The 14,419-nt window shown below is 37.0% G+C and overlaps 1 protein-coding gene and 3 non-coding genes across 4 annotated transcripts in view; 1 reads left to right on the forward strand and 3 right to left on the reverse strand.

The window, feature by feature from the left end:
- The window catches only part of LOC131697931 (unconventional myosin-XVB-like), a 40,177-nt gene extending 35,475 nt beyond the window's left edge, over positions 1-4,702 (reverse strand). Inside the window, exons 1-4 of the mRNA XM_058989939.1 lie at positions 4,617-4,702; positions 2,948-3,024; positions 1,954-2,016; positions 1,551-1,608 (exon numbers count right to left, since the gene is read on the reverse strand). Of these exons, the coding sequence (XP_058845922.1) occupies positions 1,551-1,608; positions 1,954-1,956 (61 nt within the window). The 5' untranslated portion in view covers positions 1,957-2,016; positions 2,948-3,024; positions 4,617-4,702. The remainder of the gene's footprint in view (positions 1-1,550; positions 1,609-1,953; positions 2,017-2,947; positions 3,025-4,616) is intronic.
- A 6,883-nt stretch (positions 4,703-11,585) lies between these two features.
- Positions 11,586-11,657, reverse strand: trnag-ucc (transfer RNA glycine (anticodon UCC)). Its single transcript has one exon. It is a non-coding gene; the product is annotated as a tRNA-Gly (tRNA).
- Positions 11,658-13,006: 1,349 nt separating this feature from the next.
- On the forward strand, positions 13,007-13,079 carry trnar-ucg (transfer RNA arginine (anticodon UCG)). The gene has a single exon. It is a non-coding gene; the product is annotated as a tRNA-Arg (tRNA).
- Positions 13,080-14,175: 1,096 nt separating this feature from the next.
- Positions 14,176-14,248, reverse strand: trnar-ucg (transfer RNA arginine (anticodon UCG)). The gene has a single exon. It is a non-coding gene; the product is annotated as a tRNA-Arg (tRNA).
- Positions 14,249-14,419: the final 171 nt, after the last annotated feature.

The raw sequence follows: 14,419 nt of genomic DNA on the forward strand, positions 1-14,419 counted from the left end.
CAAAGCGATTTACAGAGACTAGGACAACTGCTGTTGCAGAGTCACTTACAATAGGACCTTGGTTTTACATCTCATCCAAAGGACAGAATACTGGGAAGTTAAGTGACTTGCTCATGGTCACACACAGTGAGTCAGTGGCTGAGCTGGGATTTGAACCGGGAACCTCCTGGTATCAAGCCCTTTTCCTAAACCACTGGACCACTAAGCCTACCAAATCAGTTAATCCAAATCAGAGAAAAAAAAGTAAAAGTAAAACTACAGAATTGCTCTGAGGCAGCAAGAACACAAACAATATAGTGAACGTTCATTATTTTATGACTGGTTACATAGACCCCAATTAGAACTAACTGTGGACTAAGTGCCTCACCTAGAAAAGTAGGCCTATCACTTATACCATGGCACATTTGTCATTGTTGTAGTCTGTTTTTCTTTTTTATAGTTTTATAGATTTGCCAGGGATGACCTCCACCACAGTTCTGTACTGAATGTTACAGGTAAAGACAAAGTGAGTAAATCCAGGGGCTGCCAGAGCGGTACACTTTGTACAACGAGCTGTGTTTTCCTTTAACTGATTACTGAACCCTGAACCAAGTCAACACCCTCAATATACAGATTACCAATGCAGCACGTTGCCAAGGCTCCCTCCCATCTCAGAGAAATGAAACTGAATTATTGAAATAAGAACACCAGGATCCCAACATTTAAAAAAAATCCCATACTGTTTATTTATTTATAGATAGAAATATGTATACAGAGTAACAGGGATTAAATACAGCTGTAACACCAGTTTAACTGCAATTGTTTTCCTGAAAATTTATAATTATAATTATTATTATTATTTATATTTTTTTGCCACGCCACTGAGTTATTTTGTAATCTGAGAATACCTCGAGACTTCTTGACAAAATGTTTGTTTCTTTTTAGACCATTATAGTCTTATTTAAAGATGGGACTTACTTATAATTATTATTATCATCATTATTATTATTAGCATCACCTTTATACTGTATTACCCTTTATTAACATCATTAATATTTATACTGCTCCCCTTCTTGTACAGTTGACAGTTATCTAGCACAGTCCCAAACTGGGGCTGCGGAGCCATGGGAGGCTGCAAGATACTTTCAAGGGGCCAAGGGGTCCATTTATTTACATGAATGCTGCTATTGGATGATTGGGGATAATTTTGATAACATTTACTAGAATGACATACAGTAAACTCTGCAGTTCATTTTTAATTTTCATTGCCAAAGGTCTAACTTACAGTATGTACCATTATTTAACAAAGATTGATATGGCTTCAGTAGGCAGGGGCCCTCAGAAAATGTATGACCCCCTGATGTAGCATGCTTTGTTTTGTGGATAGAAAACTAAATTGGAAAGAATTTGTTGTGTGTATGGAATCAGATTGAAATGTTTGGCTGTGTGGAAATAGAGGCCAGCTGGTAACAAAAACAGCACACAATGTGTCACAATGGGCCTTGGCCAATGCTTTTGCTTCCCCTGCTCTGTGCACAATGATTTGTGTAAAGTGTTTCAGGGTAACTCACCCTGTGCAGCACGCAGCAGGGCTGACAGCTCAGCAGGGATCTCCAGAATACCCACATCCTGAAGTGACAAATAAACACAGATTAGTTAAAACAGCACAGGATTACACTTCATACATGTGTAAAGCTATTGACATGTATTTCCTATTCATGTTTTACTGCTATTTGTGTGAATAGTAATCAACCTTTTGAACTGTGATACATACATCTTAAAACGTGGCATATACTCATTTAATATGGATGTTTAACACTGACTTTTGCCTTGGTTTATGTGTTTTATTCTGTAAGTAAGCAAATGAGTAAATTGTTCACTGTGTCTAAATGTCAAATAACCTGTGAACGGTACCCCTAGACCCCCCCCCCCCCCACCACCCTTCCTGCCCGTTATCAGAGCTCGGAGACCCACCATTCCTGTTGCCCTGGGCTAGCCTCCGATCGCTGACTTCCCTCGTTTCTTTTCTTTTTCTCCCTATAGGGGAGAAACAAGTATATTTAGATACACAATAGTGTGCAAATGTATTAGAGCACCAAGATTTTGTCATTTATATTCTTTATATACCTACCTGTGAGCATTTAAATTTCTGGTCAGTGGTCAGCAATACAGAAACAATAGGCACTCGTGTGTGAAAATGCTAGACCACTTTGTGCTTTAATTAGGCATCTTAAACAACTTATAAAACGTCTCGTGCATTTTACCATTTGTGACTATGTGTTCCTTTTCTCTTACTATTGTAAAGTCATCAATTAAACTAGACAATCACTAATTTGCCTATTTGCCAATTTTCCAAGATTTTCAGTTCCAGTGCTTTGATTTCATATGCACAACAAATCAAAACTACAGAAGCAATGGGGTGTTCTAATAAATGTGCACAGTGCTGTACACACAGAAACTGATTGAGATTATTTTGTTTTGGTCGTGTGTTATCAGAATGTATTGGATAAGAGTGAAAACTGGGACTGAACAAATAGTTCTGCAATTTCAAACAGAGAAACCAGTTCAGGTGGACATTTCCAAGGCAGGGCTTGACATTTCCATGCTTTGCAACATGTAGGTCTTTGGGACAGCACTGTATCAACCCGCCCAGACACCGAGTACATGTCTGGTTTAAGATAACTACACATCTAATCACTCAACCACATTAAGACTGAATTGCATACACAGTCAGAACCAGGCGTACCCATCCGGTCTCAATATATTATTTTGTTTCACTTAAGTTTACCAGAAAAACTATAGAACATAAAGAAATGATGGTGTGTATAACATTATTTGTCAAGTGCCATGGCCATTAAGGTTCAAGTATTAAGGTGATTGTTGTGAACAAAATAATCACATAAATCTTAGTCATTTTGCATTTCTATTAGCTAGATAGTATTTTCATAAAACAGACATCTGGCCCTACTTTAGGTGAAAGGAAGCACTTGTTTTCTGTGCTTTATTCTCTGGTTATCGGGTTATCACTCTCCAGAAGAAATGACCCTGGAAGTGAAAGAGCTTTCGTTAACCAGATATCATGACTGAAAATTCAAATACATGTTTCTTTCAAAACTGCACATTTGAGCCCATATAATGAATGGACCTGTGTGGCGGAGATGTTTTGCATGCCTGCAAATAGGGCGAAACTAAATATTTGGCTATAAGTGGGGAAAAAAAGAATGCTCAAAGGGAAATGCATAACATGCTAAAAGGGCAAACCTGAATTTCTGATAATCGGAGATATGAAGAGGCTAATGAATCTCTGCAGGGAGATATAAAGAGGCTAATGGGCACTTCCTGTTTACAAAATCCTTATACCAGCATGGCAGCCTCTATCAAGAACGTTCTGTTACTTGTTACACACACTGGTGGTACCTGTACAAATGCTATCAGACAAACAAATTGCCTTGCCATAGTCGGTAAAGCTGTGGTCTACAAATGGTTCTGCTACTTGGGTTCTTAAAGAGTAATATGCTGGTATTATGAAGATATCGCATATGTATTTTTCTACCTGTTCTGTAAGGAAAAGTATTGGTGTCAAAGATAATGATATTGTTTGCACAGTCCCAGTTTCCAGCGTTATCCAATACATCCTGGTAAAACACTTCCAAAATGAAAGAATCTCAATTGTTTTCTATGTCTTAAACATCTATAAAAACACTGCAAACCACTTCTCTCTACAAAGTTAATGCTAACTGTGGGTGGAAAGCATGATAAAAGCATGTTAAAACATTGGGCTGTATGGTAAAGCTCAGTGAAATCTTATAACACCTGCTAAATGACAGTGCAAACCTACCATAGCAAACCATTTTAAGGGTTAATCACTTGAGTGTTAGGTAAAGCAAAATAAATAAAGCATAGCGCATAAAACGGTTAACAACGATCAAAGTTGACCATCATCGCATTGTATCCAATGTCAAATGAACAGAGTGAGTTATAAAGAATGTATTGTGTAAGGCTTTAAAATGACATGAAAGTCAACTAACATACTCTGCTATGAAAGCAAAGCAAAGCAAAGCAAATACATCTGGCTCTTTCTTTTATAGTGACCTGTATTTTATAACTTGTGTTCAAATACAACCATGTTCTCTCTATTCCTGCCCCTGCTTATTGATCAAATTCTTACTTCAGCAGCCCTGCCCCACCTAGTGCACTGCAGTAAGCAGGCTAGAAACATTCACATTGTGACACCAGAACTGCTGTGCAGATCCTGTATAACCCTAATAAGGATTTATAATGTAATCAATGTCCGCTCGTTATGGGAACGAATGTGCCTTTCCATTAGATTGGTAACCAACAAACCTACAATGATCTCCTGGCTACCACTGCTGAATAAGAGCCTCCTTTACTATCCCTCAGCTCTAAACACAGGACCAGCCTCTCTCACGCTAACTTCAAGGCTACACACCACTTAGCCCCTCAGCTCTAACTGTCAGACCAAATTGCTGCCCTCAGAATTCCTTAGTTTTAATCAACAGACCACACTGCCTCACTTGAATCTAATCTCTCTGTCCTCATGCTTAACCCCAAGACCCCAATCAAGCCTGATCAAATAAATATTAAGACATGAAATAGCTTTAACAGATAAAGCCTACCTTGATACTGTTGGTGGGAAAGTGAGTTTCAATATGAAGAGCTGGACAGGGCAGAGTGCTGCTGTGGAGCTCCTGCTGAGTCAAAGTTCACAAGACTAATAATAAAGCAATGAGATTGCTCAAGCAAGGAGACGCCTTTATTACCTGTGAACTTTACACTGCAGCTGGAGCTGATGTAACCAGAACCCATTAGGCAAACAAACTCTCAAGAGCAGACACAAACAAGGAGGAGGAATGATTATGACAGCATGATCAACAGGAGGGCGTGCTGAAAACTGGGCAGCAGTGTGGCCTTGTGATTTAAGCTGCAAAACTAGGAGGCAGAGTGGCCTAGTGGTTATAGCTGATGGACTGGGAGATGGCCTTGATAAGCCCTGTTGGAAATTTCAACAATGACAAGCACTGTTTTTTCCTGGTCAGAGCTGGGAGCGTACTGGTTTTTAACTGCTTAATGCTGGTAGAAGAGCACGATAAACTGGTTAAGGAAAAACCAATAACTTTGCAGTCCCTAAATCTTTTTTTAGGTTAATATACACTCTTAAATAAACCTGTATAATCTCACTGCTGTTAATGTCACTCTACACTCATTATCACCACATTGAAATGTACCGACCAGAATATAAAAGGTGTCACTGGGACAAGCTCCTGATAACATCACATTGCAGACTGCATAAAAACATAAGAAAATGTACAGGTCGTCTCAAAACTTTCTCAAGCTGGGTCTTAAAGGAATAGCATCTGCAACATGACTGACAACATGATGAGGAAGGAGGCTGTGTGGTCCAGTGGTTAAGAAAAGGGCTTGTAACTAGGAGATCCCCGGTTCAAATCCCACCTCAGCCAGTGACTCATTGTGTGACACTGAGCAAGTCACTTAACCTCCTTGTGCTCCGATTTTCAGGTGAAACGTAATTGTAAGTGACTCTGCAGCTGATGCATAGTTCACACACCCTAGTCTCTGTAAGGCGTCTGCTAAATAAACAAATAATAAATAATAATGACTAATTAACCCATTCCATACCATTACCACTCTCTGTGTGAAGAGGTGTCTCCTACCACAGAACATATTTAATATCACTCTTATTTATCAATCAACCGATTTCCACCCACACCACAATGTGTATGCTTACAGCTTCCAGATGTTTTTACAATGTTGTGCACCCCTTGAATAGTAGACTGTATAGATTTCTGAATACACTTACGGCAGCAGTGTGGAGTAGTGGTCAGGGTTCTGGACTCTTGACCGGAGGGTCGTGGGTTCAATCCCATGTGAGGGACACTGCTGCTGTACCCTTGAGCAAGGTACTTTACCTAGATTGCTCCAGTAAAAACCCAACTGTATAAATGGGTAATTGTATGTAAAAATAACGTGTAAAAAATAATGTAATTGTATGTAAAAAAAATAATGTGATATTTTGTAACAATTGTAAGTCGCCCTAGATAAGGGTGTCTGCTAAGAAATAAATAATAAAATAATAATATAATACACTTCATGAATGAACACCATTGTAATCAATGCAAAACCTAGAACTGTAGTTCAAGTTCCACAGCATTTAATCATTATCAAGTCCCTGTCAAGTGATATTACAAGAGCTTGATTGTACCTGCTCCAAGCCCCAAGTTTTTCTGGTCATCAGCAGCTGACGATGAAGATCTGAGGTGTGAAGGGAGATTTTCCATGAAGTTTCAAAAGGTTTACCAGGAAAGCCAAAGACCCATAGAACCACATAGACCAGCCCTGCCATTGCTGATGGGCATTAAACCACTGATCAGGTGATGATAAGCATGCTTTGTATTTCCAAACAACATCTCTAGCAACATAACTGCTCATGTGTCTGTGCCATAAATTCAGTCTTTATTTGCTCTTATGATCAGCCACCATCAACATAGGACAACAATGTGTTAGCCACAGCTCACTCCTTACTTATACTATTAATAAATATTACTTAGAACTGCATTTTTGCAATTTTCGGTTTTAGAAACCCATATTTTGACGCGTATTTTGTTAAATACTTTATTGCAGCTATTTTTTTTTTCAAATGGCGTATCAACTCATTTTTGCATCGGTGATTATGTATTGGAGATAACACTGTTTTTAAATGCACTCGTGGCGAGTTAAATATAGCCCACTAAGAGGCTAAATTAGATGGGTGTGGTGGAAGCAGGTCCACTGAAGGACTTTGCTCTCTCAATCAAGGTCCACGCCTGCTCCTCCTTGTTGTTAGCAACTTGTGAACAGTTGCTCAACTTCATGGCATAGATCAATCAAGGGTAAACTTCCGAGCGCTAACAAAAGCAACTTGTAAAGTACATCTCCAGTTCATCATTGGCTGTTTTCCAGGTATTTTATTTTAATTGCCCATGACACTGTGGTTATAACTGCATTCCTGACAGCTATAAATTCTGGTGATAAATGCTTATTAGTCATGTCATACCCAGCTTAGGAATACTAAAAGGAAAGTAATAAATTAAATGACAACACTTCTAGTCAAAACGCCAGTCATTTCATTTATTAAGTTTCTTACAAATGTAGCACTATTGAGTGTTCAATAGTAATGGGATTTTATAGAAATGATAGCACTTTCCATTGGAATTCATATATATTATGGCCATTATTATAAAGTGTTAGCATGTCAGTAGCAATACTTCACAGATAGAGCGATACAGATAAATAATCTCATGTGGCGCTGTATTTAAATAATGGTAAAGATGCACCATCTGTTGTTGGTTAATCGTTAATTTGCTTTGTTTTGGTCCTAGTGATTTCTATCGGACATGTATCCAAATGTATTAATTACCAGACCAGGGTTAAGGCACAACTAGGGTACTGTCAAATAATTCTTACATTGTTACAAAGCGAAGTAAAAAAAACAAACAGCATCACAAAAGTGAAAGCGTTCTTCCTGTGACCCATATTGTATACTGTACATCTGCACTGCCCTTTTAGGGCAGGATTTTCAAAAGTTTGTAAATGATAACTCCAGTGTTAATCAACAAATTGTAGCATTGATTTTGGCATTTTCAAGAGGTCATTATGCTTATCTCATTATTAAATAATCATGCTAACGTGATGTCCGAAATTATGTTGATTTACGAAATAATTTTAATATCTTAACGAGTACTGCTTCTTGTGACTATTTATTTTGTTTGCGTGGGAATTCAAAAGCAAATCCATGTTAATTGCTATAATTTATCAGGAGTTAATTTGCACTTGGAGGGTTTTAATTAACAAAAGACTATAACTCACCTTGAAACAGAAATTTAACAGACCACGACTGTGATGCCGATGATACAGAGACTACCTAGATAATTCAATATTTCTAGTTATGGAAATATTTTAGACTTTTATATTCTTGTGGTTATGAATGAGATTTGTTCAGTTGTTTAAACAATTTGTAACCTTAACCCCAGAACACACTGCCTGATGACATCACAGGAAGGGATGTATGGATGCAAAGTACAGTAGCAATGGGGTGAATCAATAGGCGAAAAGATAAGGCTATGGTAGTAATAAATATCCACAATTTTGGCTAGAACTTAAGGCGACGTGATTAGGAAAACCGCATATGACTGGAGACATGCATGTATTCTCTCTCTATTAAACACACACACAGAGAGTATGCCATTGGTTTGTATATAATGTCCGCGCCAATATTTTTGGAAAACGGAGTTGGGGATTTGGTCAGAATTAATGGTCTCCTCAATGCTGAGAAGTACAGGCAGATACTTATCCATCATGCAATGCCATCCGGGAGGCATCTGATTGGCCCCAAATTTATTCTGCAGCATGACACCGACCCCAAACATACAGCGAAAGTCATTAAGAACTATCTTCAGCGTAAAGAAGAACAAGGAGTCCTGGAAGTGATGGTATGGCCCCCACAGAGCCCTGATCTCAACATCATCGAGTCTGTCTGGGATTACATGAAGAGAGAGAAGCAACTGAGGCTGCCTAAATCCACAGAAGAACTGTGGTTAGTTCTCCAAGATGTTTGGGCCAACCTACCTGCCGAGTTCCTTCAAAAACTGCGTGCAAGTGTACCTAGAAGAATTGATGCTGTTTTGAAGGCAAAGGGTGGTCACACCAAATATTGATTTGATGTAGATTTTTCTTCTGTTCACTCACTTTGCATTTTGTTAATTGATAAATATAAACTATTAACATGTCTATTTTTGAAAGAATTCTTACTTTACGGCATTTTTTCACACCTGCCTAAAACTTTTGCACAGTACTGTACTTGACCATCTATGATGGCTTCACGTGCGATAAGCTCTCCCAGTAAAAAAACAAAAATATTGAAGCAAATTTCAAGCTTCTTGGACAACAACATATTCTCACATAATCTGAAGCAACGCTGAAAAAAGGCATATTTCCTGTAAACTGTGCAGGACTGATTTTAATGGTGGGAGTAAAAGACTCACACATTGCAAAGCATTGCAAGAAAGTCACACAAATTGTGAAAGGCATTTCTATTACAATTTCAGCATCAACACTGCTTTTGCAATACCACGCCGTTGTGTATTTTGGCTTTTTTATATTAATGATGACTTTTGAATTTAAAGGTTTTTTTTCAAAGTATTGTGACTGCTGCCAAATTAGTCACCTACAACCACGGTACAATAAGAACCACAGGGGCCAGAGAGGATTGGATTGTGAAGCATGGCATGGTTGTATTTCTGTTCTGATAGTTTTCCTTATTAAAAGCAATTAGAAGGAGAGAGTCTATCATTTTACCAAGTAATGAAGTGGAATAGTCGTATGCCTTTGCCTCATGTAGGTATTCACTTTAATTCAGGCCACTAAGATTTCAGTTGACAAACGCACCCTTATTTTGAAAACTCAATGTTGACAGGCATGGGATTGAAGTCCTGCACTGGTGATGACTCATAATTGGAAGGAACAGAAAAAAAAAACATGATTGACAACAGTAGCCACTAAAGACAATATTTACCTGCTGGATGCTTTGAAAACAAGCCAAATTTGGCTGTAAAATTGCCAATCTGGCAGCCCTGTGTGGATTTAATGATTGGTACGTTCTTATGATGATTGCTAATGAAATATTAGCATAACCCCTCCTTAATTACCATAAAATGACACCTAATTGCGTGGCACCCCTTGTCAGAATGAAAAAGGACAGGGTCAAGGGATTTTGTTTCAGGAATAATGTCCAACAATCATAGCGTGCTAGCTCTATTTTCTTTGTAAACGTAGCTCTGAGATTCTTTACAGGCGACGTGCTGAGATTACCTGTTCTGTAGAGGACTAATCTGAGATCATTTTACATGAACTGCACAACAATGACATGGAAGATTACTGTTCAAAATCACACAACCCTGCATTCTAAACTAATACAAACAACAACGGTTTTAAACTACAGACTGATTACATATGTGACATTCTAAAAGTGCATTTCCCCAAAATGAAAATGATAATATTTTATTACAAATGTGTGACAGCGGGATACATTTTACAGGAAACAGTATAAATGAAACGGGCATTTAAGCAACACAAATTCAAAATATAAGGAAACAATTTTTATAAACCATAAAAATATGGGACTGTAGAATTTTGTGTGGCTCTATTGCAGGAATAGAAAATAGAAAGTACAGTAATATTTGCTCCAATTGCTGACCCAAAGAAAACTTTGTTTTTGAGACAGGCAACATATAGGCCTACCGGCATTTATTGATTTTTTCCCTTTTTTACATTAGAATTTTCATACCTTTTTTTCTTTTTAAATCCTGTGAACAACATTTCAATTTAAATAGCACTTATATGGGCAGAAACATGCTTTTGTAATGTACTTGTCAATGAACAAAATTATTTTTAAAAAATACAAATACGTTTGTACCCCTACAGAGAGAGAGAGAGGGGTGTATTAAACACATCTAAAGAAGAAATGGTCTGGCTAAGGATCAAGGGTATACAGCCACATTACATCCCTAATTACATCTCTCTCTCTCTCTCTCTCTCTCTCTCTCTCTCTCTCTCTCTCTCTCTCTCTCTCTCTCTCTCTCTCTCTCTCTCTCTCTCTCTCTCTCTCTCTCTCTCTCTCTCTCTCTCTCTCTCTCTCTCTCTCTCTCTCACATCTATAGGCAGTGTTCTCTACTGGCAGTACTGCTGCATGAAGAGGTCATTCCTTTCATCTTCTAGTCCTACCTGTACTGTATACTGTGTGAATCTGTATTGGAGTTAACTGCATGGTAAACTTGAAACAATGTACTAGCTTTGTTTCTGCGGTTAAAATGAGTTATTAGCAGACCTGGAACAATGTATCTCTTGGATTGCCTAAGAACGCTAGTTTGAAACATTGTAACGAACTGAAATACGGCACTAAACTTAATATGTTGCAGAACGAGTTCAAGCAAAGTACCTGCCCTTGTTTCTGAAACAATGTTAACACTGTAATGCCCACAAAAAAGGTATTCGAGGTAAGCTACTTCATATAACTAGATTTTAATTGTTTCCCAATCGTTTCAATTATTTAAAAAGTAGGATCCATTAATGCATAACGTCTGGGTTGCTTGAATAAGACCTTCCAATTAGTTTCCAGACATTGCAATTTATTTTAACAATATTAATCGGTTTGTTCAAAAACTATTCGTAGTTTAAAGCTGCGCGCACGCCCTCCCGTAGAACAGCTGCTTACAGAACAGCCGCTGACAGTACAGGACTCCGGCCTGCAGGTATACCCGACTCGCTCCTCCGGCTTGCTGTTTATTTTTGTAAAGCACCCTGGGATGCTTGCATGTGAATGACGCTATTTATGGTTAGTATTGTTTTCTAAAAACAGATAGAAAGAAAGAAAGAAAGAAAGAAAGAAAGAAAGAAAGAAAGAACAGATTCATTTATTTATTTTTAATTTTGGCATGAAATATATGAAATATCTTCCATACATATATGATACCGGGGCATTAAAGAAGCTCACGATGTGTTAAAATATTTTCAAGTTAAAAAAATATATATACTGCGTTGGCCGGGAATCGAACCCGGGTCAACTGCTTGGAAGGCAGCTATGCTCACCACTATACCACCAACGCTACATATTACCATTTGTGCTAACACAGACACGTGGCATTGCACCCTCCTCAGAGGAGCCTGATTGATCATCAGAAAATTACTGAACAAACTATTAAGATTAACACATACTGCAGATAACGAGATATTTGAATTACTAACACTTTTTATTTTATTTATTTCGCTAATAAATGACCTAACGATAACTTAAATGCTGACACTTACACGAACATGCACTCAAATCCACATTTTTATCCTTACGTTTTACAAATACAAATAGTTCACAAACCATGTTGGTACCTGAACTTAAGAACAGCTCCACGGAAATAGAAGCTTTTTTTACTGATTACTTGGCAATTAGAAACTATGGAGGACTATCCATGCCAAAATTGAAAATAAATATAGAGAAATAAATAAATGAATAAATAAATAAAAGTTGAAATAAATAAATGAAAATCCATGTATTTATTTATTTATTGCAACATTTATTTATGTATTCATTTCTCTATGTATTTATTTTTAATTTTGGCATGGATAGTCCTCCATAGGAAACAGCACGAAAGGTCATCGCTGGGATAGCTGGGGAAAAAATGTAATGTGTTTTTTAACGTATCCATTTTCTAATAGCAACAGAACCCTCACAAGACGGCTTTTATTAGCTGGTTATGTTAAATGGCTGCCTCGGTCTTCAGCTCGGGACATTAGAGACACGAGGCCGGCTTTACCAGACGACAAAACTCTCTTCTGCGGGTTCTATTGCTTAATTTAAATAACATGAGTTTCCTTGATCTAACTTAGCTTGTTATTAAAAAGTTTGGTGTTTGGTGTAAAGGTGTACGCAAAATGCAATGCAAGTAGGTGATAGAAACCTTTCTTATTACTTAAAACATTCTGAGAATTAAATATTGTTAAATAGTGAACACATGACTTGGCATGTTGTTTTCTGTTGATAAATAAGTGTTGTTTAAGTATGGGAGGGCCCACAATAGGTCCTCCATCGGGGCCTTTCCGCCACTAGTATGATGTATCGATGCAACATATTTAGAGCTGCAAAAAAAAAAAGCCGTTTCATTGCGAAACAAGGGGGGGTACGTTTCTAATTCTTCAGTTCCTGGTCTGTGAAATCACCGTCTAATTCCTCCACGTCCCGCCCGCTTTTCATTGGACATGTTTAACTGGCTGTTTTTATTGTGTAGAACGGAAAGATAATAAAGGGCGAGCACGGACTGATTCTGTGTTTAGTGCTGTGAACGCTTAAAATAAAATGAATGAAACATTGTACTGTAATAAAATAATAATAATAAAAAATAACTTTCCAGCAGGTCAATAAAGCAGAGTATGACTTTGGAACATTCTCCTCTCACCACGTACAGACCGCGTGGCCTAATGGATAAGGCGTCTGACTTCGAATCAGAAGATTGAGGGTTCGAGTCCCTTCGTGGTCGCTTTTTTTGTGTTTCATTTTTTTTTTAAATTAATAAAATAGGCTTTCCTTAAATGGTCGTTTTTTTTGATGGTCGTCTTTTTTAATACCGTGTCTTACCTAGAAACAGTAATTCTTAAAAAAAAAAAAAAGTGGTCTGATGAAATGGTGTTTGTATTGTTTTAAAATGAGGTTGCTTGCATAAAGCGCCCATGTACAGTACTGTGATAAAAGAGACGTGTTTGCATGTTAGCAGAGTGGCGCAGCGGAAGCGTGCTGGGCCCATAACCCAGAGGTCGATGGATCGAAACCATCCTCTGCTAGATTTTTGTACAATTCACGTTATTTATATATTTATTTTTCATAAAGACACATTTTTATCAGTTATTTGTAAATAAATGTAAAAAAACTAAATAAACATCGAAATAAATAAACACATATCTAAATAAATAAATACATATATAGACATGTCTTTATGTATTTCTATATGCATTTATTCATGTTTGATATTTATTTAGTGTCTTTGTATGAAGGATATGTTTTATTATTTCGGCATGTATTTATTTTTCAATAAAAAAGCAAAATCTCGAAATAAATACATACATTTATAAATAATATATATGACATGTATTGATTTTTTTCATTTATTTTTTTCTACGTGTATTTATTTATTACATTTAACAGTGTAACACTGAAGAAAACAACCACCCAAAATAACTGATACAAATGTGTTTTTATGGATACTTTGTATCAATAGTCTGTGTAGGGTGCTTTAGTATGGAGGACATTCCATGCCGAAATTAAAATAAATAAATAAATAAATACATGTAGTAATAAATAAATATCGAAATTAATTAATTAATTAATTAATTAATTAATTAATTAATTAATTAATACATGCCCATGTATTTATTTCTTTATTTCTACATTTCTTTATGTATTAATGTATTTATTTATTTTTAATTTTGGCATGGAATAGCCACACAAGACCATAGACGTTATTTAATTAGACTTTTTGAAAGAATTACTGTTTATTGGTAAGGCACGATCTATACCGAATATGTAAGAAAAGTAAATTGTATTCATAATAAAAAAAAAAAAAGGTAACTCAGAAAGTGCGACCACGAAGGGACTCGAACCCTCAATCTTCTGATTCGAAGTCAGACGCCTTATCCATTAGGCCACGCGGTCTGTACGTGGTGAGAGGAGAATGTTCCAAAGTCATACTCTGCTTTATTGACCTGCTGGAAAGTTATTTTTTATTATTATTATTTTATTACAGTACAATGTTTCATTCATTTTATTTTAAGCGTTCACAGCACTAAACACAGAATCAGTCCGTGCTCGCCCTTTATTATCTTT

Source organism: Acipenser ruthenus, chromosome 17 (assembly GCF_902713425.1).
Source record: "Acipenser ruthenus chromosome 17, fAciRut3.2 maternal haplotype, whole genome shotgun sequence".
Taxonomy (NCBI): Eukaryota; Metazoa; Chordata; class Actinopteri; order Acipenseriformes; family Acipenseridae; genus Acipenser; species Acipenser ruthenus.